General features: G+C 38.6%; 2 protein-coding genes across 6 annotated transcripts in view; both read left to right on the plus strand.

Moving 5' to 3' along the window:
• LOC134824171 (solute carrier family 4 member 11-like) overlaps window positions 1-10,269 on the plus strand; it is a 54,922-nt gene extending 44,653 nt beyond the window's left edge. For 3 of the 5 annotated variants that reach the window (XM_063835915.1, XM_063835920.1, XM_063835918.1), the window contains 11 exons: window positions 3,433-3,510; window positions 3,886-3,979; window positions 6,401-6,523; window positions 6,715-6,828; window positions 7,037-7,149; window positions 7,397-7,522; window positions 7,973-8,337; window positions 8,527-8,700; window positions 8,869-9,067; window positions 9,476-9,645; window positions 10,056-10,203. In XM_063835915.1, the coding sequence (XP_063691985.1) occupies window positions 3,433-3,510; window positions 3,886-3,979; window positions 6,401-6,523; window positions 6,715-6,828; window positions 7,037-7,149; window positions 7,397-7,522; window positions 7,973-8,337; window positions 8,527-8,700; window positions 8,869-9,067; window positions 9,476-9,645; window positions 10,056-10,119 (1,620 nt within the window). In that variant the 3' untranslated portion in view covers window positions 10,120-10,203. Of the gene's footprint in view, window positions 1-3,432; window positions 3,511-3,885; window positions 3,980-6,400; window positions 6,524-6,714; window positions 6,829-7,036; window positions 7,150-7,396; window positions 7,523-7,972; window positions 8,338-8,526; window positions 8,701-8,868; window positions 9,068-9,475; window positions 9,646-10,055 lie in introns of all 5 variants that reach the window. The other 2 variants (XM_063835917.1, XM_063835919.1) reach the window with 2 other exon arrangements.
• Window positions 1-23,818, plus strand: part of LOC134824178 (uncharacterized) — an 85,067-nt gene that overhangs the window by 55,700 nt on the left and 5,549 nt on the right. The gene's annotated exons all lie outside the window — the stretch shown is intronic.

Below are 23,818 nucleotides of genomic sequence, written 5' to 3' on the forward strand. Positions count from 1 at the left end.
ACCTTATTGCGGGAGCTGGAGCACTGCAAACAATGTTGAAACTCAGAAACTTTAAATCTTACACTCTTACAGTTTACAACAGATTTACCTTCTTAAAGTGCTCTAATATGACTTAAGCAATCAAAGCAAGGTAGCTGCATTTTCATGGGTTGTTTTTTTTTTTGTATAAGTATTAAGTATATTATTAGTATTAAGTATATTAAGGAATGATATTGGTGACTTATCATGGTGAATTCGTTTGGGTTAAATTATAAACGGCCATTAAAAGGAGAAATGAAAGAAGCAATTTGTCTAAACTCTAAAGCTAGCCAATTTTATTGATTTAAACTATTTTGAATTAATTCTGGCCAAAAACAACTAACAATCATAGCTGTTCCAGACGCTAAAACTGAGTCCACTACGTCCAAGATTGTGAATCTACTGACGGATTATAAGGGACAGTGCAGTTGTGGGAGTCAAAATAAACATCTTCTGAATATTCGCGAAATATACATCTTCTGAATATTCGCGAAATGTCCTAACGTTCTCATTTAAATATGTAAACATTCCACACATATTATCAAATTATATTCTACGCAAATCATTTGTAAGACCACAAACATATTATTCGTTAAACAGCTTCAAATCGTTACAATCACCAGTGGGTCTCCTCTTCGTGGCGGAAGACTCATTAACTAAAACATAATTAATCAAAGTAGGTATAATGCAAAATACAGTTTAAATGGATGTAGAAGATTGCCATCCTAGATTCTGACGAAACAATCTATACAACTAGAAGCCCGCTAGCCGGGGGAATTTCGTCAAGTTTAAATATAATATAGATTTACTAGCAGATAAATATATCAAGTTATTTTATTATTATTATCAAATTTCAATAAAACTTTATTCGAGAAATAATGTGTTTAAATGTTAGGTCTAGTGCAGACGATTTGATAGACTTATACCGTGTAAAGTAAACGTCAACAATTAGAACGATTGCTTTTATTTATCGTATATTTATTATATAGTTATTTTTTCTAAAGAATAAAAAGTCCAAAGTTGATGACAGACGTTAAGTAAAGTAAACGTCAACAAGAACGATTGCTTTTATTTGTCGTCTATTTATCATAGAGTTATTATAGCTATCCGTTGTTAAGAACTATTAGAAGTAACGATATCAAAATTATAATAAACATATTATCTCTTTTCTTCTTTTAGAGTGAACGGCATGTCTTAGTTAGTTAAGGGGGCCGGGGGGTCTTCATTAAAATTCTCTCGAAATTGACTTTATAGTTGTTTCTAATAGAGGGGAGTAATATCTACCGGTTGCTTTTGGTCCCATGGAAAAATATTATTCCTAGCCGAAATTATCGCCGGTCTAAGATCAGCGCTCATGAGTAATTGCATAGTACGAGCGAGTTCTGAAAATCGCTCGAAATTGACTTTATAGTTGTTTCTAATAGAGGGGAGTAATATCTACCGGTTGCTTTTGGTCCCATGGAAAAATATTATTCCTAGCCGAAATTATCGCCGGTCTAAGGTCAGCGCTCATGAGTAATTGTATAGTGCGAGCGAGTTCTGAAAATCGAGTCTAAAAATCTATCTTATCCTACATCACCCTGAAACTTTTAGGATATTTTCTAGGGACCATTTAGAAGGAGATCACTCATGGGACCAAAAGCAGATGATAGATATCACTCCCCTCTATCAGAAACAACAATAAAGTCAATTTCGAAAGAATTTTGATAAGCCCCCCCCCCCCCCCCCCCCCCCCCCCCCCCCCCTTAATGCTTTAATGACAGTTGATATTATCTTATTATGAAACTAGGTACGAGGTACTTAAACGTTTAACAATAGAACAGTTTTGCGATATTTAGCCTTCGAGTTGCAGTCTCGTTGGAGACTTCACTATTTATTCATTAATTATATTTGGCCATGTTATCAAACGAAGGCTAAACATGATCTTAAAATATTGACTGCCTAGATGAGGGTATATTGTCATCTGTCTTTCATTCTTTCATTCATTGAAGCCTTATTATCAAGCCTTGCTAGAGAGCTAGAGCTAAACATGTTTGAACCATTTTCCGGTCCGGCAAAATCTGGCAAACCGGAAAATAGATTTGTTTCCGGTTTGGCAGCTAAAACCCCCGACCGGTCGGTTCCTAGACGGAATAATACAGAAATCGGACGTTTTTTCCAAATCAAATAAAATAACTCTCAGTTAAAGCTATCAAATTCCTAACGACTTTAAAACTAACTTTGAAATTAAAAGGGCTGGCTACTTATTATCAAAAATTAAATTGAGTACCGTGTGTTTTATTTTATGTTATAATATGATAATGAGTCAAATGGGCTCAGTCGAGGCAAAAAATGACTTGAAGCACAGTTTGGGGAAACTAAACATACTTGGGACACCATTGGGGCACAGTTGGTGCACAGCTGGGGCAAAAAGTTAAATATTCCACGTGACCCCTCGATCACATTCCCTCGTCAATGAAGTTATTTGAGATACTTCACGTGAAGTTTTTTTTGCCTCGACTGTGCCCCAGCTGTGCCCCAACTGTATTTGCCAAGACTATCATGCCCCACGTGTGCCCCAAGTAACTTTTTGCCCCAAGTATGCGCCAGGAAGGGTTGTAACTAAAACTTGAAGTGTGAGACTGACCCCCAGGTGGTGTAAATACTTTTCGCCACAAAATATTTATATTTATATTTTAAATCACGTAGTATTTGGATTTATAAATCCAATTACACGACGAGATTTAAAATTGTTCCAGTGTCAGTGTCAGTGGTGGTAACCAGGTAACTGATAACGACCAGTTCTTTTATTACGACCGTTAAAATATCACAGCATAATTGGCTAGATAAAACCGAGACAACGGAGATCAAGAATTCCTTAAATTTGTTGGAAACTTTGTGGCTGGGTGGCCTAGTGGTTAGAACTTCCACCTTCTGTACAAAAGGTCCACCGTCCAAGGTTTGAATCCCAGTGTCCACTCAGTCTAAAGAGTAGCTAAGGATTCATTGGATCTATGCGATCTCCTCGGTCGACCCAGCCGAATGATAGGAAACTTGATTGAGGGTTAAATGAGGAGGGGTGCCTGTGCCAAGAATCTTAGGATACTTCTTCAGAACATCTACAATGTAGTGTACTGTAAGAAAAGACCCTGTAGAGGAATCTACGAACTTTACAAATCATTCAAATTACTATTATACTAACTACTAAGCCTTCTTTTTCAGTAAAGAGTTCGGCACAGTCAAATACATGCATACGCTCTACTGCGTATATAATATTTACTGAATTTTTCCCACTGAGAAAGTAATGTCAGGTGGTCTTCTAACCATTTAACAGCATGTGAGCACTCGGCGCCAGCTCTCATTAATTAAACCAACAAAAAAACTTATTTAACCTTTAATATTCAAATTTTGAAATAATAAATTCGCCTACTTCAGCACATCTTCGAGTTGGAAGTTCACCGTATCTACACAGAGCAACGCAACGGTGTGGAAAAGGCGCTGGAGTCTCGCCAGGTGAGATAAATCTTTCCAGCCTCATAAATATTAAATAATTATAATTAATCACCAAATTAAAATTAACGTCCCGTCGTTATGACCATGATAACGTCCATGCACAATACAGGAGCGTTTTACAGAGTAGTTCCTTGAAGTTATTTTAATTTTACTCAGTGGCTGGCATCATTTCTGGAGCCCGCCAAGCTGTACTACAATACTACAATACAACATGAACTATTTGACCAGACTCAACAATGATGTTCAATTTGGTTTACAAAAGCAAGATTGCGCGGTTTTGTCTAATTTTGTGTATTTGGACTGAGGTGTACTCTTTGCCGCTGATTTTAATTTTCTCTCATGACTGGAATTAAAATGACGTGATTGGAATTGCAGGATTTGGGAGGGAACAGCAAGTGGTGTTTCGGAAACGATCTTATCAACGATCTAAAACGGCGAGCTCCCCATTACCTTTCAGATTATACAGACGGTAAATATGTTTATATTGTCCGTTTAACTGCGGTGGACTTAGGGTCATAGAGCTGATCCAGCCCCCAGAGAGACCACATCATACCAAATGGGCTAGATCTAAGTGTTAATACTCGGCCTAGAACTTAGGTATAAATATTGTAAGATTGAAGAAAGTAGTATCACATTCTATCAACTTACAACATTCTATCAACTATCAACATGCCAACCTTCTCCTCCACCCCCCCCCCCCCCCCCCCCCCCCCCCCCCCCCCCCCCCCCCCCCCCCCCCCCCACAACAACTATGTAGATAGCTGACGGGACCTTTTACCTGGCACCTAAGATTTGAAGCAACTTACAATATACATGGCCATTGGAGATTTGAAGATTATACTACTTCGACTGTATGAATATTAAATCCGTACGTAAGCATGTGAATGGATCGGAACCTGTTACGGCTGTTACGCCGTACATTAAGGGATGTGTGTGATGCAGTCCCCTGATCCAACGACTAAGAGGAGACCTCTTCATGTTATTATGTTATAGCATGTATTTATGTATGTAATAAATTATGCAATTTCGCTTGGTGCTTAACCATTATGTAAGTTATATAGTCCTGCTAATGCTCGCCCGTGAGCTAGGTGCTACCGCCTCTCACATTTCCGGACATAAGAATGAGTGACTAAGTCTTAGTTCTTACTGACTATACTGTTTTCAAAAAACAGTGACCAAATTAGTGACCTATTTGCAAAAATTAGACTCAATGAATGGAGACATACATTGGGCATTTAACAATTAAAAACTTAAGTTACATGTTTCCGGCCTTTGTATTTTTGCGGCCCTGATCGTTTCTAAACCATTACAGCATAACGAAAGCCAGAAAACTTAGTACCAGTCAAGTTCATTGTTAATGAATAATTAACACACATCGTAATTTATCGTGCATCTATAATTATAAATTATAATGCAACGATACTTTACCTGGTCGTCTACTAAACTTATAATATCCTGCTGAGATCTTACAAAATTAACAAAAACGAGTAATATACTAAATTGAGGCCATTGTTCAATAAAACCAGCAAGTTTAAAAACATTTGCCGACCGGAAAGACTGAATGTAGGTTATTTTGAAACCTATGTTTTCCAGCTACTCCGACGAAATTAATCTATCGTCTTTTAGATATTATTATATTATTCATTGAACAACAATACTTAAATTATAAATTCAAATTCGACGTTGAAGAAACTTTATGGGCGCATCTCTTCTCCGCCGTACTATATCAAACACGTGATAGTAAACACGTTGTAATGTCCAATGAAGAAGTACTTGGAGCTAGACAGTACCTCACGTGCCGCACAACTATTGTTTATGAATATCTATGGTTGAGCACACGATAATTTGGCAGTTGGCTCGAGCGGATATGGCCGCCCTGCCAGCATTCTACCGACGCCCTACCGGCAGCATTATCCGCTGGAACTACCACAAACATAAGATTTACAAAACATGAGTAAAGTGGTAAATACAGATTCATATCACGTGGAACTCAGCAGGTATATACGCTTGTTTAAGCCGCTGTGTAACTATCTCAGCAGTTCAAATCGAGGCCAACTCGCTGTTCAACAAACATGTTATGAAGATAAACTGTATATAACTGTAAAATAGTATAATCTTTTTCAAATATAGGGTCAAAGAAGGGGGGCAATTCCATTGCCTATTTATTCCTCAACTTTTGGTCAAATGGGCATTGATTTGCATTGCTGATTTTAAGGTTTTGCCCATTGAGCAAAACCTTAAAACCAGTTAAAAATTGAGTTATGATGAAAATGAACATGACTATCGTGTTGGTCATCCTTTAGTTCGCAATCAGAAATATTTATTTTAAGATACCATAATATGTGCCCATTTATTCCTTAACTTTTGGTCGAATGGACATGGACATTGATCGGGTTGTAAGATCATTATTATTTTCTATCAGAAAACAAATTGAGATGGATTTGGTTTGTTTAAAAAATATCGTTTTTCTTTCTCAACAACACATTCCATCTGCACGTGCCATCATTCAGACAATTATAAGTATGTAATGTCGGTTTATCGTAAACTTCATTTATGTTAATCTCATGACAATCATGATGGTATTGATAGTATAATATCTGGATGTATGACTATGAAAGTATGTTTCCGAAAGTATGTTTCAGAAAACTTAACGTAAGGCCATCAGGTCAACTTGTCAAAAGATGCTTTATCACCGTCTGAGACTGGGGTTTCAACCAAAACATTTGTTCGATTGTAAGCCCCATGAATCATAACTGCTACCACTAGTGTGTAGATCAATTAAAAATTGGTTAATTTATTGACGAAGATTGCAAACATTTGTTTCAAGTTTTCGTTGGATGATTCACCTATAATGTAAATTTTACAATTTGCATAACGTACTAATCCTCAGGGCTGAACACGTGTGCTGGCATACAGAAGATCATTTCAACCATCATGTTCCTTTTCTTCTCCCTCATCATTCCTTGTATTGCATTTGGAGTTCTCTTCAGTTCATTAACCCATGGTATCATCGGTATGTAGATGAAACAAAGTAACCTTATAATTTCAATTAGCAAGTAAAAATGTCAGTAAACGTGTCAACTGTCAATTGTTATTTTTAATCAAGAACGGAGTAGAGCTCGAGATGTTAAAAATGCTAGATCCTACTTTTCTTTGATACGACAAAATTAATATTTTCACATCGTGTAATACAGATACTTTCAGATGTTAGGAAAGTGATTTTATCGCAAGCCTTAGCTGGTTCATTGTTTTCTATATTCGGTGGTCAACCTTTACTAGTTATCCGTGCCACGATACCTCTCACTATTTTCACAAAAGGTAGAAACTAATTGTTCAATGTGTATCAGTGATGTTTATTGTTTATTGTTAAAAGGTTTTGTCATTAAAGTAACTATGTAACTAAACCTTATGAGCAAACTAAACGTTTCAAACAGAATGATCAAAATATTTGGTAAATTAAGTATATTTGGTAAAGTAAGATGTACATTTGGTAACGTAAGTTTATTTACAATCCAGTAATTTTTAGTGATTTACTCGATCAGCGACGAGAAGGAAATGGATTTCCACACATTTTACGCAATGACTGGGTTGTGGACCAGCATCTTTCTGGTAATCAGTTCGCTAACCGGCATAAGCAGTGTAAGTATATCAGTAGTCGAATATTTGGCATAACATTATAAATTCTAGTGAGCAGTTTTCATGCCCAGAGACGAGAATCTGGTATCTGTACATGAGAATCGGTTTTAAGTGTTATAGTTCTTCTCGGTTGATTTGTCTGCCAAATTAAACGGGGCTAATTACAACGTTATCAAAGCTTTACATTGTTGGCTTAAAAAACTGTAACTTGATAAGTAGAAACTGCTTTGTTGACTGTAAAATATTTCAGCTCATGAAGTACTGTTCTCGATCAACCGAAGAAATATTTGCGCTTTTTATCTCCATTGCCTTCACCGTGGACTCCATCAAGTTTCTGGTGCATGAATTCGACTACAATTTCTGCTTCGACTCCGTGGTAAATATTTCAGGACTAAAATTCATTTTATGAAATATATTTTAATCAATTTGCTAGAAATTTTAAGTAAAAACTACATGATAATGTTTGCCTCATATATTTCATTTCATGATACAGGCTGTAGAGTGTAAACAAAATTCCTATAAAAAGCATCGACAAATAAAAGGCTGTCGTTGCGAGGATCATTATACCGCATAATTCACCATTCTCGTATTCATCCGGGTTCAAGAATTTTTCTGGAAACGCCTCTTTCATTATAAAGACAACATGTTACATGTCCTATTATATGTCCTTTATTGCATATAATGCGCCGACATTCTATGCGTATTGTGCAATTAGCATAAGCCCGACTTGGTGCATTTTAGACATCCAATTACAGTATCAGTTTCCAACATCTTCCACTGGAAGATTTTTCCAGATCTACTTATGATCAACAAACTTCTCCGGCAGGAAGACTGTAATGTTCCTAAAGCCCTGCTCAGCCTCATCCTCTTAGTAGGAACAGTACTGATTGGATGTGAGATCTACAACTTCCGTTACTCCCCCTACCTCACCGCCGCCAAGAGAACCCTATTGGCTGACTACGCCCTTCCAGTCGCCGTGCTTCTCATGGCTTTTGCTGGTAGTTGGCTCTTCAGAAGAGTTGAGATGGGAACCTTTGACGACAAAAATCCCACAAGCTTTCAGTACACAGCTTGGGGAGAGGTGTCAGTTGGGATGGTATTGGGCAGCATGGGTCTGGGTTCGCTGCAGAGCCTGCTCATTTTTATGGATCAGAATATTGCTGCTAACATTGTTAATAATCCTTCCAACAGGTTAGTCTTATTGTTAGCATTTAGTATTTACTTAATCTTGCGACTTGCAGTTAAAACTTAAATTCTATAAACGATTACTATATTCAAATAATGCTTGTTTAAAATTGTTGACGCATAAGCGCACCATCATTTTTTGTTACAATGTTTCACTCTTCCTTTACTTCTGCCAACCACTTTTCACCCACCCAGGTTAAAAAAAGGACCTGCCTATCACTGGGACCTGATGGCTGTTGCAGTGATAAACGTCGTCTTGGCCCTGTTTGGATTACCACTGGTCCACGGCGCCCTGCCCCATTCTCCACTACACGTCAGAGCGCTGGCAGATATTGAAGAGAAGTGTGATCACGGACATGTTAGAGAAATGTAAGTTTTAGTTAGGATCCTGTATCAACAGAGTTGATGTGGGCGATCATCAACTAACATATTTCCAGTTTGTTTGTTTCACAAAAATTGAGGTTGCAGGAGGCAGGCAACAATTTCCCCTTTCTTCCGCATCTTTAGTCATGGAATTTCACCTACAATATCCCACAGTATCGTCAGTGTCAGAGAAACTCGAGTAACCTCTCTAGTATGCCACGTGCTTATTTGGATCTGCGCTTTGTTCCTCATTCCCAAACCTCTGAACTATATCCCGATCCCTGTCCTATACGGTCTGTTCGTCTTCCTGGCTATTGTGGCTCTTGACGATATTCAGCTTTGGGAGCGAATGTTACTCATATTTACCGAACAGGTTTGTGTTTTATGTTTTTTCAAGAAGGTAGTTTGTAAGTTATTCAGTTAGTAAGTTGGTCAGTTAGTTAGTCAGTTAGTTAGTTAGTTAGTTAGTTAGTTAGTTAGTTAGTTAGTTAGTTAGTTAGTTAGTTAGTTAGTTAGTTAGTTAGTTAGTTAGTTAGTTAGTTAGTTAGTTAGTTAGTTAGTTAGTTAATTAGTTAGTTAGTTAGTTATTTAGTTAGTTAGTTAGTTAATTGGTTAGTTAGTTAGTTAGTTAGTTAGTTAGTTAGTTAGTTAGTTAGTTAGTTAGTTAGTTAGTTAGTTAGTTAGTTAGTTAGTTAGTTAGTTAGTTAGTTAGTTGGTTAATTAGTTGGTTAGTTAGTTGGTTAGTAAGTTAATCACTTAATCTGTAATCATAATATTTCAGAACTCCTACCCTCCCACGAGTTACATAAGAAAAGTACCCCAGAAAGCGGTCCACACTTTTACCATTATACAAGTGATACAGCTTGCGGTTCTTTGCGCGATTTCCTTCTCTGGCTCTCCTTATCTGAAAATGTTATTCCCGGCTCTCCTCATACTCATGATCCCCATCAGGTAAAGGAATTTTGTCATTATATATAATAATTATAAATCAAGAGGCTTGCATATAATGAACATATTGACACGGGTGCAGAGTTGAGTCTGTACGGAACCTAGTAGTATATTATATATATTATATATATTATATAAATATTGTTCCTTGGATTCATTGGAGTCTTTGGACCTGGATTCTTCGGCTACTTAAAACATGGCATGAAATACGGCTGTGGCTAGAAAACCCATCCCCATGAATATATATATTGTTTTCGATCAATAAATCAAATAATAACTCACACAATTACATGTAACTTATGGAATGTTTTAAAACTTCAGTGCAAGGTTATCCATATAATGTCGATCCAAAAAGTTCAAAGTTTGATAAATATTAAATACCGAAATAAATCTCTTATATTAGTTTTCCTCAGATCGAAATTGGTCCCGAAGCTGATCAAAGAGCAATACCTGAAAGCCCTTGATGGACACATTTGAGGCAGTCACCAATGTCCATGCCCCATGGTACATACGACAGCCTTAATTTTGCCGATGCAGAAGACTTGAATAAGAAATGCCCACTTTTTATTTCAGATTTGACTTATTGGTTTTTAATAAGTGCTTTTGTGGGACATTTTTATGTTTCTTAAACATTGTTTCTCTAATAATGCTTCGGTGGAGGGCACAGGGAGACTAAAGTGCAAAGAAACTGCTGCTAACTGGGGGGCAACTCCATGCCAATTTATTACTCAACCTTTAAGTCAAATGGGCACGGGCATCGATGGGTCGGGTTGCCCCTTCTCCTTTGCCTAACCCTCTCCCCCTTCCCCCTCCCCAATGCCTAAGCACCCCGGCCCTGGCCCTTAGTTAACTTTCATAATCATGGTTTGAAAGCGAGTAATTTTGAACATTGACATAAGGAAACAACTTGCTTGAATAAATGGTAGTTTTTTTTTCAGTACAGAGCAGAGGATGGAATTGGCTTTTGTAGGTTTATAACCTACCAGGACGCGCGCCGAGTTGGACTCGTGGAACAAATATGAATATTTTACGAGTATCACCCGTTAAAATTGGCTTATGCCTAATATCGGCGAAAAATAAATACGTAGTAGTTTTTTAGATAAAATATTTGTTCCAAATATATCAATGGTCGTCCATCTCCATTTTCCATACTCGGCGGACGTCTTAGTGGGTTTTTAACGTAACTTGACATGCAGGCGATTAAAAAACTGATTCAATTGTTTACTGTTGAGGTAATAAGTATTTGTAATTGTATAGGAGGTGCACGAAAAAATTAAACTTGCTTGGATTTTCAACATTTTTGTACCATTGTTTTCTTGAAAATGTGAATTTTTTTAAAATTTTGCCTTGTATTGGTGCCATATTTAACGACGCGCGGCTTTCTATTTTGGAGCTAAATTGGTAATTTGACTTAATTCATGATTCATTGATTTTCGTCGTACTATTCCGTTTTTTCATACGTTGTAGGCCTGCCGCTACTAGTGCCATTTAGTGAAACGACAATCATGGCCGGGGGTCACGACATGATACAACTTTTGTCATACTCATATCTTAGGTTCCTGGAAGGGAATCATAATTTGAAAATTCGTAACGACGCTTTGGTGAATATCGGAATTGACACAGTGATGGAAATTTGAAATTGGGGAAAATTAAAAGTTGTTATTATGTTCAACATAATTTTTAATGGTTGGGTATCAAATATGCTCAAACTTCTTCTTACTGGGCGGCGCTCGGCCTGTCATTCCGCCAAATCTTTATTTATGAACATAATAGCCTGGGGTCCCCTTGTCATACGTTGTATGACCCACCGCGCACGAAGTGCGCGGCTCCCCTCGTATCGTCAGGACGATAGTGAAACGACCGTGGGGGTCGCAACGTGATACAAGGGTCCCCGGGTAAACTTCTTCCAAAGGTTTTTTGTAAGTATAAGTAAGCTTACCAATTTTTGTTAACATTGGGTTGAGGGAAGGTTACCAAATATCAAATATGCATTTATATCAAGACTTTCGTATTTTCTGCTGGCCGAAAAATTCTTAGCGTTAAAAAAACATAATACAGTCGGTACACGCGGCGCACTGCTTATAATATAATAAAAAGGTTATACTGTATACAGCTCAAAGAAACTGCTGCTGTCGCGCGCGCGCCCCATTTGCAGCAGTTGCGCGCGGCGTGCGCTGCGCTGTAAAGACAGGTACACAACTGCTACTGACTGCTGCAAATGGCGCGCGCGCGACAACAGCAGTTAGCAGCAGTTAGCAGTAGTTTCCTTGCACTGTTATAAATATAGTTCCCCTGTGTTATATATAAATTTGAAACTTGGTTCGTGATTACCGATGGCCGGTGGTATTCAAGCATTTAGTATTGGTACTTTAATTGCCTTGTAGGTTTATAACCTACCAAAACGCACGCCTAATTGGACTTTGCTCTATCCAGAGCCCTTGCGCTTGCAGTAGTAGCGCGCGCCCGCCTCACGGCGGTAAAAAGGGCTCTAGCCATCAACCCACCCAATGATTTTGGCACCACTCTACAGTGGTGCCAAAATTACCCGCGCTTTTGTCCTCATATGCGACGTGTGTAGCCTTTCAGATATTGATTGCGTGAACGAGGTGTCGTACGTCACCCCAAGATCGGGTGACAGGGGGCTGACCATGCCCGAACCTAATTGATCATTGATTGGGTCTGAGGTCACGTGATTATGAGCCTATGAGGTCACATGACTATGACGTCACCAGACCTTTCCCGCTCATTGGACCAGGTGAGCTTGCATGCTTGTAAATGTAGGTGTAAGTACACTGTACAGCTGTACTGTAGTTTATACCTAATTAACCCCTATACACTGTCACTATATGTATATGCACTAAAGAAACCTGAAAAGTGGTTACTGCATACTGGAGGGAGAAGTGCCAAGACTACCTGCGCTACATAGACGCTGTTGTCAGCACTGCGCACGCGCGCACGAACCTTCCCATCGGGGTTCGTGGATAGGTGCTTTTCTTGACTTGTGAAACAAGCGCGCCCGAAGTGGCGCGAAAGCACATGGTTAGGTGAAATTGGACTCGTACGTCGACTTTATCAGCTAGAATTTTATACCATGTGGCGCGCTAGCTGCTAGTGCTGCTCTAACCAGAGCCCTCTCGCTTGCAGTAGCACGCAACCGCCGAAGGTGGAACAAGCACGTCACGCAGTACGCGTACACACATGGCTATGTGAACTGCTAGTGTATTGCTCTAACCAGAGCCCTTTCGCTTGCAGTAGCGCGCGACCGCCGGCCGAAGCACGAAGCTTTTGCCATTCACACTTGTATCACGTGGTGACCCCTTGATTGACGATGTCAATCCGTCGAGATCGTTGCTCTGCGAAGCAAGAATGCTAGTTTGCTAGTTTGCGCGGCGCGTCGAAGCGGCGAAGTCCTCCAAGGTGACCCCCCACTGTCGCTTCACTATGTATCGTCTTCGACGATACAGGGGAGCCGCGCACTTCGTGCGCGGCGGGTCATACACCGTATGACAAATTTACACTACTCATGTATATTTATAAAATGTGATAGTATGCTTGATGCTATATTTGGTAATATATTTATTAATTGATTGTGTAATAAATTGGTGATAAATGATAAAATTGTCTTTTTTCAAAAAATTTTGTTTTTTTGGATCGAACAAATATTTTAAAAATATCGCCCCTTGATTATTACCGACTTAAAGCACCGGAGGGCCAAAGTGCAAAAAACTAGTTAGCAGTAGTGAGCAGCAGTTAGCAGCAGTTATTAGCAGTTAGCAGTTTCTTTTATATAACTTTTTATATAACTTTTTATATAACTTTTTATATAACTTTTTATATAACTTTTTATAATTCTAAGAGAATAAATCAATGAAACAAGAAATTTTCAATGAAACAAGAAATTTAATTTTTAGCACATTTTACAGAATAAAAAGATGTAAAGCAATTAATAAAAATATAATGCCTATGTGGTGTATGACTTTTTTTCTTGACGGACTGCTAGTTTGATTTTGAAAGAACAGGCAATTAACGGGGCAAGGAATGTGCATGCCTGAAAGCTTTTGCACACACACCGTAACGCTTTACTAGTTCAATTGAGTTTGTAGAGACTAAGGCTCATATTAGGACCAGAAGAAAATTGTTAGCAGACATCAGGGGTTCTGTTTAAAATTTTTTTTAAAAAGGGGGGACCCCCATAGTAGAGGCTCTTACGGGCAAAAAGACGTGTTTTCTGCTACGAGTTTAGAGACCTAACCGCTAATTGGACACAATAGTATGATGTCTAAGGATCGATAATATGTTAAGAAGTATAAATTTGGACTTATTAGTCACGTGCTATACCAATGCGCGTTTTAAACTTTGACAGTCTATTACTCTAAGGCAAATAGAGTAATTATATTCATATTTTGTCAGCAATAAGATCACATTATTTTCTATTTAGTGTGAAAATATGAGCTAGAACGGACATAATCTCGCTGAGTTATAGCTGTTTGAAATTTATGATGAACGCGCGGGTGCCAATTGATAACAACTAAATGCTTTTGCGCGTAGTGCGCGTCGAAAATTTGGCAAAAACGCTTGCGGAGTGACATAATTCAAACTTCGATAAAGTATATGAAGTGGGTACTTCTCGGAAAGGAAAAATTTAGGCAAACACGATGTGACTATTTTTGGGTTGATTTAATACAACTGCAAAAAATTATTCAAACTTCAAGCAAAAAAGTCAAAATTTTTACCACTTTTTTGGATTTTTACCTCAGAACAAATAGAGGGATTTGTTTTATTTTTATACAATCTTGTGCGGCTGTCTTTTAGCTATCTTTATGCAAGTTTTGCCGACATGCCAACAAAATTAACTTGCTCAAAATATCAAAAAACATGGTTTTTTGGCCTATTTTTGGCCCAAAAATCGGTTTTTTGCGATTTTACCCCAGAACAATCAGTCCAATCATCTTGAAACCACTTTCAATCGATTCTACGGTCAAAAATACGTCTAGTAAGGTGTATCTGGGGTCCCTAACGTATCGAGCAGACAATGCCCGTAAGAGCCTCTACCATGTAGCTGAGACACCTCACAGCAAGTAGACCAAAGTGGCTCTTGCTTGTTAAAGGTGCGTCAACTACCCGCCGAAGCGGTGGGTTGGGAGTCCCCCTGGGATCATTTCGTCCATAAAATTATATACAACATAAAATAGTACAGTAAAATATCAAAATTTACATAAACAAATCTAGGAGACCTCAAAGCTCGTCTTCTGGGGGATGAGGTTGAAGGAAATGTCTTGCAGTTCAAGATGCTGGGCCGTTGATCTTCCTCTGATTCCTCTTAGTGCAATGAGTGTACTTCTTAACAGATCAAATCTGAATCGTGTTCTGATATTTGACTTGGCTCTTGGCTTCTTTTTTATGGTCAGCTATCATCTCAGAGACACGACCTACGAATACAGTGCATAGCGGTCCCATAGCGAGTGGAGCATCGTCAAAGGGTCACTTCTGGGATCTCAGCGAAACCTTGATGTCAAAAATAAATACATGTGAGCATGATTCATATGCACATTTCATGTCTAATAACCCATTGATTGCTAAATACCGAGGAATCAATGTTTCTTGATTGTTAAATTCAGAACTACATGTTAACGTCCTAAAAATAATTAATCATTAAATGTTCCGGATAGGAACATTTTTCTTTTTGATAATATTGTGCGAACTGCAATAGCGTAGAGTGCAGTTGGGTTTCAAGTTTTGTCGAGATGGCCATGTGGCCATAATCCTATTATTATTATTATTATACCTCCAGAGGTTGTGAAGACTAGAGGGACAAAGGATCCTTTCTCTGATTGAAGTACTCTTTCTTCATACAAATATTTCTTTTCTTTCTCATGATCTTTATTGATTGAAATAAATTTCCGTGCACATACAGAATGAATGGTTAATAATTTAATATATATGTAGACCAAGGTCTGTACACGGGATGCTTCCTGGAAGAATCCAGTTCTTTTAGCGGGGCACCCTACCTAAAGCCAAATTGAGATATAATAATCATATTCCTAGAGAAATAATCAGAAATCGAATACCAATCAAATAATATGATATATAGGAGTAGTAACCATATTTACTATGTAAAATGCCCCAACCACATAGTGTAAATTTATATAGAATTCAAATTCCATATCATCATTAAACCTCAATAGTCAATATAATAGCCCAAGCAAAATTAAATAACTTCTTATATACCTTACTGTCATACTACAAATTAATTAAACATTTGAAATCTGTTAACCAGAGAATAAATTTCTAAACCTAGGATGCAAGTGAAATAATTTAGATGCAATAATGAATGCCTAATGTGAGTATCATCTGTCAATGTCCTTGTAAAAAAGTCTGTAAAAGAGATATGAGTAACTAATATAGAAGAAAAAACAGGAGGTTGTCGTCTGTTGAAAAATAAATAAAATATCTAGAATATAAATTAGAATATAAAATAACATTCAGTCAATGTGTCGTCAATAAACTGTACAATTATCAAATGTTAAAACTGGGTGATACAGTCACCAAAAATAAATACTAAGTATAATAAGTAAATAAATTAAATGTGGTCTATAAAACTACCACTAGGTATAATAGGTCAATAAATTAAAAGTGGTTTATAAAACTACCACTGTGCGAACCCTTTCTCCAGTTAAAACATGTCAGTCATGTGCAAAATCAATCAAAATGGTAAGGTGGTAAAAAAGGGAAAAACCTTTCGATACATCAATTATATATGCCTCAGATTTATAAGAATTAGAAGATACTTAGTTATCGTCGACTATGATTGCAGTGTAAAATTTGTCATATGAATTGTCGACGGTATAATTAGGGTCTGTTGTTATAGATGAGAGTAGCTGTTTCTTATACGAATCACTAAAGCTTTTAACATCGGGCAGATTTCGTAGATCTGTTGGAACATTATTCCAACATTTTGCCCCCAAGTATTTAAAGTTTTTATGTGATGTTGATCTATTAACATATAGGTTGCAGCTTTCGCCGCTCCTACTACCTCCTGATATGTAACTAAATTTGTTCATAAAGTTTGTAGGACAATTGTCATGGATGATTCTAAACATATAATTTGACAGATGGAGTTGTCGTCTAAGATGGAGTGGTAACCATTTCATGTCTCTATAAACATTAAGGCTGCTCTCTGTTTGTGGAACGTTGAGAGCTATTTTGGCTACCTTTTTGTACAGAGTGTCAAGTTCAGCAAGTTTTGTCTTGCCAGCTCTACAATAGATCGTGTCTAAATAATCGAATTGTGGCAACATGAGTGCATTGGCAAACATTTTCCTATATTTAATGGGTAGCAGTGCTTTACTTCTATACATGGCACCAATTCTCTTCATGACCTTCTTAATAATATAATCTACATGGCTTTTGAAGTTTAATTTACTATCTAGAATAAGGCCAAGATATTTTGTCTCTTTGCACTCCTTGATTGTGAAAGTTACCTCATTACATTCAATGGTTAATTCATCATGTTGATCAACAGAATTGTAGGAACCTCCCGTGGGAGTAACTACTAACTAGTCACTAGGTCTACGCAATTTATAGGGCTCCATCCTATAAGAACCAGTATAGGATCTAACTACGCCTGGTATATAGTACTGACTACAAGTCTTAATAACTTGCGGTCTAACTACTAGTAGCTAGAGCGCTCTAATGATGACTAGCTTGAGGGTCTTCGGGATCGATAGTCTCCACCAGTATGGTGTTACTCTAATTCGCCAAGAACTTGTATCCTCCTGAAACTGTACGAGTTAAGCTTGTGATTAAATACGGCTTTCTGTGTCAAGGACTCAAATTTACTGGTGGCACTGCACACTTTTAGTAATTGTAACGACTCAACTTTCAATCATAGTCTCAGAGACTTGCAATATAGCAGTTTTAGTAGTTGTAGTGTAAGCGATTAATGACAGTATATGAAAAGACCAGCAGAACATCTGGTCATCAAGGTAAGTAGTATCAAGTATCATAGTATAGTACAATAAAATATAGTATCGACCGAGCTAACCGACCTTAGGATGAGTAGGAGGGGTGGACAGTTGAAGAGCTGGTTCTCTAATCTGCATATCGCCACCGCAGCTTAAAGAGTCGACTTTCCTCAACCAGTCCGGAGATGAGTCTGATCGCTGGCCGGAGATGAGTCTGATCATCTTCAGTCGCACGGAGGCAGAATCAGGGCGTCATCTTAGGGATAAGGGCAGGAACAGAGTAGAAGTGAAGAGATCCAGAGGTTCAGTGTCGGAACGATCGGAGGCCGAGTGACCAACTCGAAGTTGGAGTAATGGAACTGAGTAGAAGTGGGGAGAAGTCCAGGTCGTCATCTCGGATAGTCTCCCAGGTTCTGTTAATTTACCGTTTAAACTCAGAGGTCCGATAATTAATTGGTCGTATCGGCTCGGTTTCTCTCGTCCTGTCCCGGTGCACTGAAATATGAGATTTCGCCGTCAGGACACCGGTTCGGGGGCTCCGTGATTGGTTGCTATTCGTACGGTTGCCACGGTGATTGGCGCGCTCCACAGTTTGATGGAAGCCGTATCACTGCAACTCTTAATGAGCTTTCATTCGCTCCTAGACAGATGTCCCGTCCGGTCCATCACGGTATGAACTAGGTATGAAGTGTAAGTGTCAACTCCCAGTGCTCAGTTATTAACTGAGCGACAAAAAGAATAGGGGGCCGAGGTTCTTACACGTCCCTTTCTTCCAAACTGGCGTCCCGCCATGAGTCTATCAGCGTTTTTGGAATCGGGGAGTTGACATGGAGAATGGAGGTTGACATCAAGGGTTGCTTGGGAGAGAGATCCACGATGGTTAAGAGTTGTTGGCCCGGTTAACCTTGGTCGATACATTAATACACTTCTAAAAACGTGGTTTCGCCGCAATAATTTAAGTTAACCCGGTTGTAAATAGTTAAAATAAAACTTGTTTCTTTTTTTACAACAAACATTTCGCCAATTATCTTTTACTTTAATTCGTAAATAGTTTTCGGCATTAGGCCAATGGTTATTGATGAATGGAGCTGTGCGGTGTTAAGTGTATGACTTTGAATGACTAACAATATCGCCAACATTTGTTAGAAAAGAAAAGTTACAACTGCAAGTACTAAGGCACGGTTTGTGAAAAGCTTCTTCTTCCTCATTTATTCAAGCCGAGGGTTGCGACTGGGTGATCGCAGGTAGAGGGTTCCCATGATTGGGAGACCATAACCTGCTTTCTTCGGGCGGACCAGCACTCGCCCACTCGGCAGAACCGAGATTTTAGTGAGTTTGTGAGTGAGTGTGACCTAAGGTTCGACGGTAAAGGAGAGAGGCAGAGAAGGAAAAAGAGGGAATTGGTTTTATCATGGAACGCCTATGACCAGGTCGTATCCAGACATCTACTCAGAGGTTTGGAAATACCACCATTTTAAAGAAAACTACCTCCTATTTATAAAAGTCACACTACTATACTCACGCGCCGCCATTACTGGAAAGTTCGTTCTTCGTCCTGTAAGCCAGGGTAGACTGGATGATATCCGCTTGGGTACATGTATTGTGATGCGTAAGGTCCGGGTAGTGTGCCATCTTGCTGTTCTGCTTGGCCGATGGGTGCTGTCGGTTTAGGGGCTTCCCCTGCATTTACCACTAATGATATGTGGCTCTCTGATCTCGGTAAGGTACTGCATCGTTCTTCGCCATATCTTTCTAAGCCGGGGTCTCGGAAGTGCACTCTGGTTGAGTTTCGCCTGCACTTGCAACACGGTGGGGGACACATATTAGTGTTAGGAGCGACAAAGTCTTTGATCATTTTCAATACCACAAATACCAGCAGTGTGACCCCTACGATGCATGCCATTTTAAAGTACTTGGGGATCATTTTTATATTTTGTATGGTGTCTTTAATTATTGGTTGTGCACTCTGCATGGTGGCAATCTCCTTTTGTCCTTCTTTCAGCTTCTGTAAGTCCTCCTGGAAGTTTTCCACGTCTCTCGCCAAGCTCTCTGCTCCCAGTCCCGGAATTTTGATCATATCCTCTCGATCTATTATTGGTGCCAGTAGAGGTGGTTTGCGGTACATGATACTGTTAATTGGTGCCGCGTTTTCAGGGCTGTGGATCACTAAACTAACACTCGTGGTATTCTGATCCCATTTCACGAATGTCACCTGATGCTTTGGCATTATTCTTTCCTCCACTGATGATGTAGTTTGCATGTGTGGATGAGAAGTGTCTTTTTCCGAGGATTTGTGGGACACTATCCTTATCGCCGTCGAGTTGGTTCGTAGAAGTAGTCCAGCTGGTGTCGAATTGTAGATTTTCAAAATCTGCCTCGATCAATGTCGCTGTCGCCGTCTGATACAGAAGATGGGGAAATTCTGTGAAGAATTTCGAAGTTTTCGCCAGTTGCCCAGTCGCTAGGTGTCTCACTTAGGAGTTTTGGGCTAGCGAGGTGTATTCCCTTTTTTTTTTTTTTTTTTTTTTTTTACCTGGAGTACTCTGCCTAAAACTATAGTATTTATTGCCGACTATTGAGTTGATCACTTCAATAGTGCGGAACCATACGAGGGTAACACATATTTACGAATAAAATCAACAGAAGTTTAAAGCACAATTCAAGTTTGTGGACACATATTAGTCTTATAATTAAACACGTAAATTTATATAATTGGTATTTGTTAATATATCAATTCCATTTCCACAATTTTTCATTCAATCAAACTTTTCAAAGTGTTCCCCAAATTATCGTCGTTTTGGAAAGAAACATAACATTTATTATTGTCGAAGATTCGCCCAAGATGTGATCACGTAAAATTCTCGGAAAGTAGCCCAAAAGTTTGAAATTCGTACGTAAAAGTATTAGTATGTTCACAACAACCATTTTCGCCGTTTGCGTGCCGTAAAACAACAATTTACATTATAACGCACAAGTAGTCTGTTCGCCAATTTAGTTGACCTGCGCACTTTAAGCTCAGGTTGCTCTACTTCTAGAGTTGTGTCCGCCTGAGGAGCTTCAACTGCTGCTTGTGGTTAATTTACTACTTCTAAGTCAGTGGGGGCTGCAGTACCAGAATCTGTGTTTTTTTTTTCTATAAGTTTGTAATTTACACTAAATGATGGTTTATCATTATGAATGTAATGACGGCTTGTCTCCGATCACCTTTGCTTACCTTACTACTCACCTTACTTTTTTTAAATTTTTTAAATGTTTTATATAACGGCCCAGTGCCCATATTGGTTATACTCATATAATATTTCATTAAACTAGGCGCAAACTACCGCTTATTTATCATTATAAATATCATCCCGCTTCAATATCAACTTGGCTATTTCTATACCGCCGCAGGCTATTTATATCGCGCCGCAAAACGTGCTTTAATTATCATTCTACGATCTTCTCACTTTTGGAGGAATAAAATAACCGGTCAACCTTTATATACATAAACACATCTCCATTTTTATACCGGTGAGCATCATCATTTATATAGCGCTTTATCGGAATATCTCATTTATATAGCGGTTCATATGCACGTGCAATTTATATAGCGGCGAACTTCAACTTTAAAATGTAGGCGGTTAATCATCAGTTCTATTCTAAGAGCTCTATTCATAAAAGTGAGGTTGCTTTACTACAGTTGCCTAATGAAACCTTTTACCTGGTGAGATGAATGGTGAATGGGTGAATTGATAAGTGAATGAATTTGATGTACCTGATGATTACCTCCTGTAGCTATAGCTGGCCACTGTAGTGCGCCCTCACTTATCCTTACCTTACGTTAATATAAGTATTTATAGTATATAGGCCGGTTCCGTTGTCGGCCAGGATCGCCGTATTAGCCACGCTGAGGGCTTTGTTAAGTAGTATATAAATTAATTGGTGGTGATTTCATGGTTTATCTTATCAACTTATAGTTATACCTTTGGTGACCGGGACAGTGCGTGTGACTTTGAGTAAACACATCTTCTGTAACTCCTCGTGGTGCACAAAACCATTCCAACCTATGTATGTCCCCCTTACGGGTTCCACAAGCCCGACGGTACATAGTTAGACGAAAGACAGAGAAGCCTTGATTGCCAGATCAAGGACTGCATCAGTAGCAGCGAAATACGGATATACCTTCTCCCTTACAGTCAGCGAGCTGACAACTATCTGACTGTGTCTTTTAGGCCTTGCCACACCACTTTCGCTATTGCATTCGCTCGCCCTTATTTACTGACACATTCGCACACAAGGTCTCTCTTATTGAGTCTATACTCACGATCGCCATTACTTACCAGTTCAACTTGTGCTACACAGGTACTGTTGACATGTGAATCTTGGGTGCCCTATTTAGTTCAGTGACCTGGTTATGTGTCACGTACGTTTCCGTACGTGACTACATTATATAAAATGTTTGAGGTCTTTAAGATTATATTTTTACTTAAATGCACCAGCCTGCGAATGTTCATTGAGATATTGAATGCAGCCTGACCCGGGTGACGTTAGTAAAGTTGTGTTTAAATGATCCGGCCCGGAGACAAACTTGTTATATTATTATGACTCGGTTCTCGGACTGCGATATATATTAAAATTTCTCATTGCTGTCCCTGGTGAGGTACAAATTACTGTCATTATCGGACAGCGCTCCCTATAATTGGCACTCGGAAGGATCAGTTCTCCAGCTGATATAATTAGCCTGTCCGACTTTATTTTAGAATGTGCCGCTGATTCCAGGAAAGTACCTGACAACTTTAGGGGGACTGGTCGTATTCGCCACGTCATTACGTGTTCGCCACTAAAATATGGAACTTTATTCGCCAGACTCCATGATTCATGAGAAACAATAATATCGGAGCAGACCGGTGTAATCATGCTAAGAGCGCTTAAAGTTAATTATAGTTATAATACCGTACTTAATCTTGATACACACAAATACACTTCTTTCATCGCGTACATTTTACAGTTCCTCATTCTGATCAGTTACTTATTCTGATCTGTTTACTCTTCACCGTTAACTCACAATTATCAATTTAATTTGGGCATAGACAGAAATTTTGGTAATCTACCCGTCAATATTTGTGCAAATGCCTTGGAGTTAATAATAATATGGCTGGTACGTTAACTCCGTTCATATTGTGCCCGTTACATTGGTCTTAAATGCAAGTTTTATAAAAATCAAAAACTATCAGAGTTTAGTTAATTGAAACTTTTAGTAATTCAACGGTCGCTTTTGCTAAAATAACCTTATGAATTTGGTCAAGGAGGGTGTATATTAGTCGACAAATTTTGTTAACTTTTCAATAGTCCTCGTTTACTAGTGTACTGTAATGTTATACAAATTGTACTGTGGAAAATGGAATTGACGTGTTACCCAAAAGTGCTGCAAGAAATCTGTTTGGATCAATGAGGGGGGTTCGTAGAATATAACTCGTAAAAATATATAGTCCGCGTTTTAAGCTGTAGGTAGTAATCTCGCCAAGTGAGAGCTACTGTGCAAACTACACAAACTAAGGCCATGCAGAATTAATGACTACATGGTCATCAAGTAGGTGCTCGCCTTCATCTTTGTCAAGGAATTCAAGAAACTTAAAGGAATATTTTACCCTGTTTAAAAACAAGTACAGAACTTTAAGGCCATGCAGACTTACCACTGCATGGTCGTCAAAATCTTTCGGCCAGTTTTGCATACAGCCGCCTTTTTCATTAAACTAACAGCGATCTATATAAATTAGTAGTGTTATTGGTGTTTTCTGGTAAAATGTAAGAATGTACGCCGTTGTTTAACCACGGACATATCACGCCTATTTAAGTCTAGTTGCAAATAATGGCCGTAAAATATTCGGATAAATAATGTAAAAATTCCGCGTTAATCAGTAGGCTGGCATTGGACACAGTGCTTTGTCTCTTTGATTGAGACGGGTTCGACGTGATGAATATTGATTTATGAGTAAAATAAAAATAGTGGGGTGAACTGAGCGTGAGTGAATTAATAAGTTTGGCTTAAGCTGGTCCACTCGGTAACCGTGGTTTGTATTGGTGCCGTTAATTTGAATATGAGCCATATTCGATCTCAGAATTTTTTGTGTGGTTACTTTAAAATGCTGGCATTCTGGGGCGTTACAAAAGGTTTGCCTATGGCCTCTCTTTTGCACATACGACAAAATGTGCCTTCCCAGCAGTAACCACGT

This window comes from Bolinopsis microptera, chromosome 12 (assembly GCF_026151205.1).
Source record: "Bolinopsis microptera isolate Bmic1 chromosome 12, MBARI_Bmic_1.0, whole genome shotgun sequence".
Taxonomy (NCBI): Eukaryota; Metazoa; Ctenophora; class Tentaculata; order Lobata; family Bolinopsidae; genus Bolinopsis; species Bolinopsis microptera.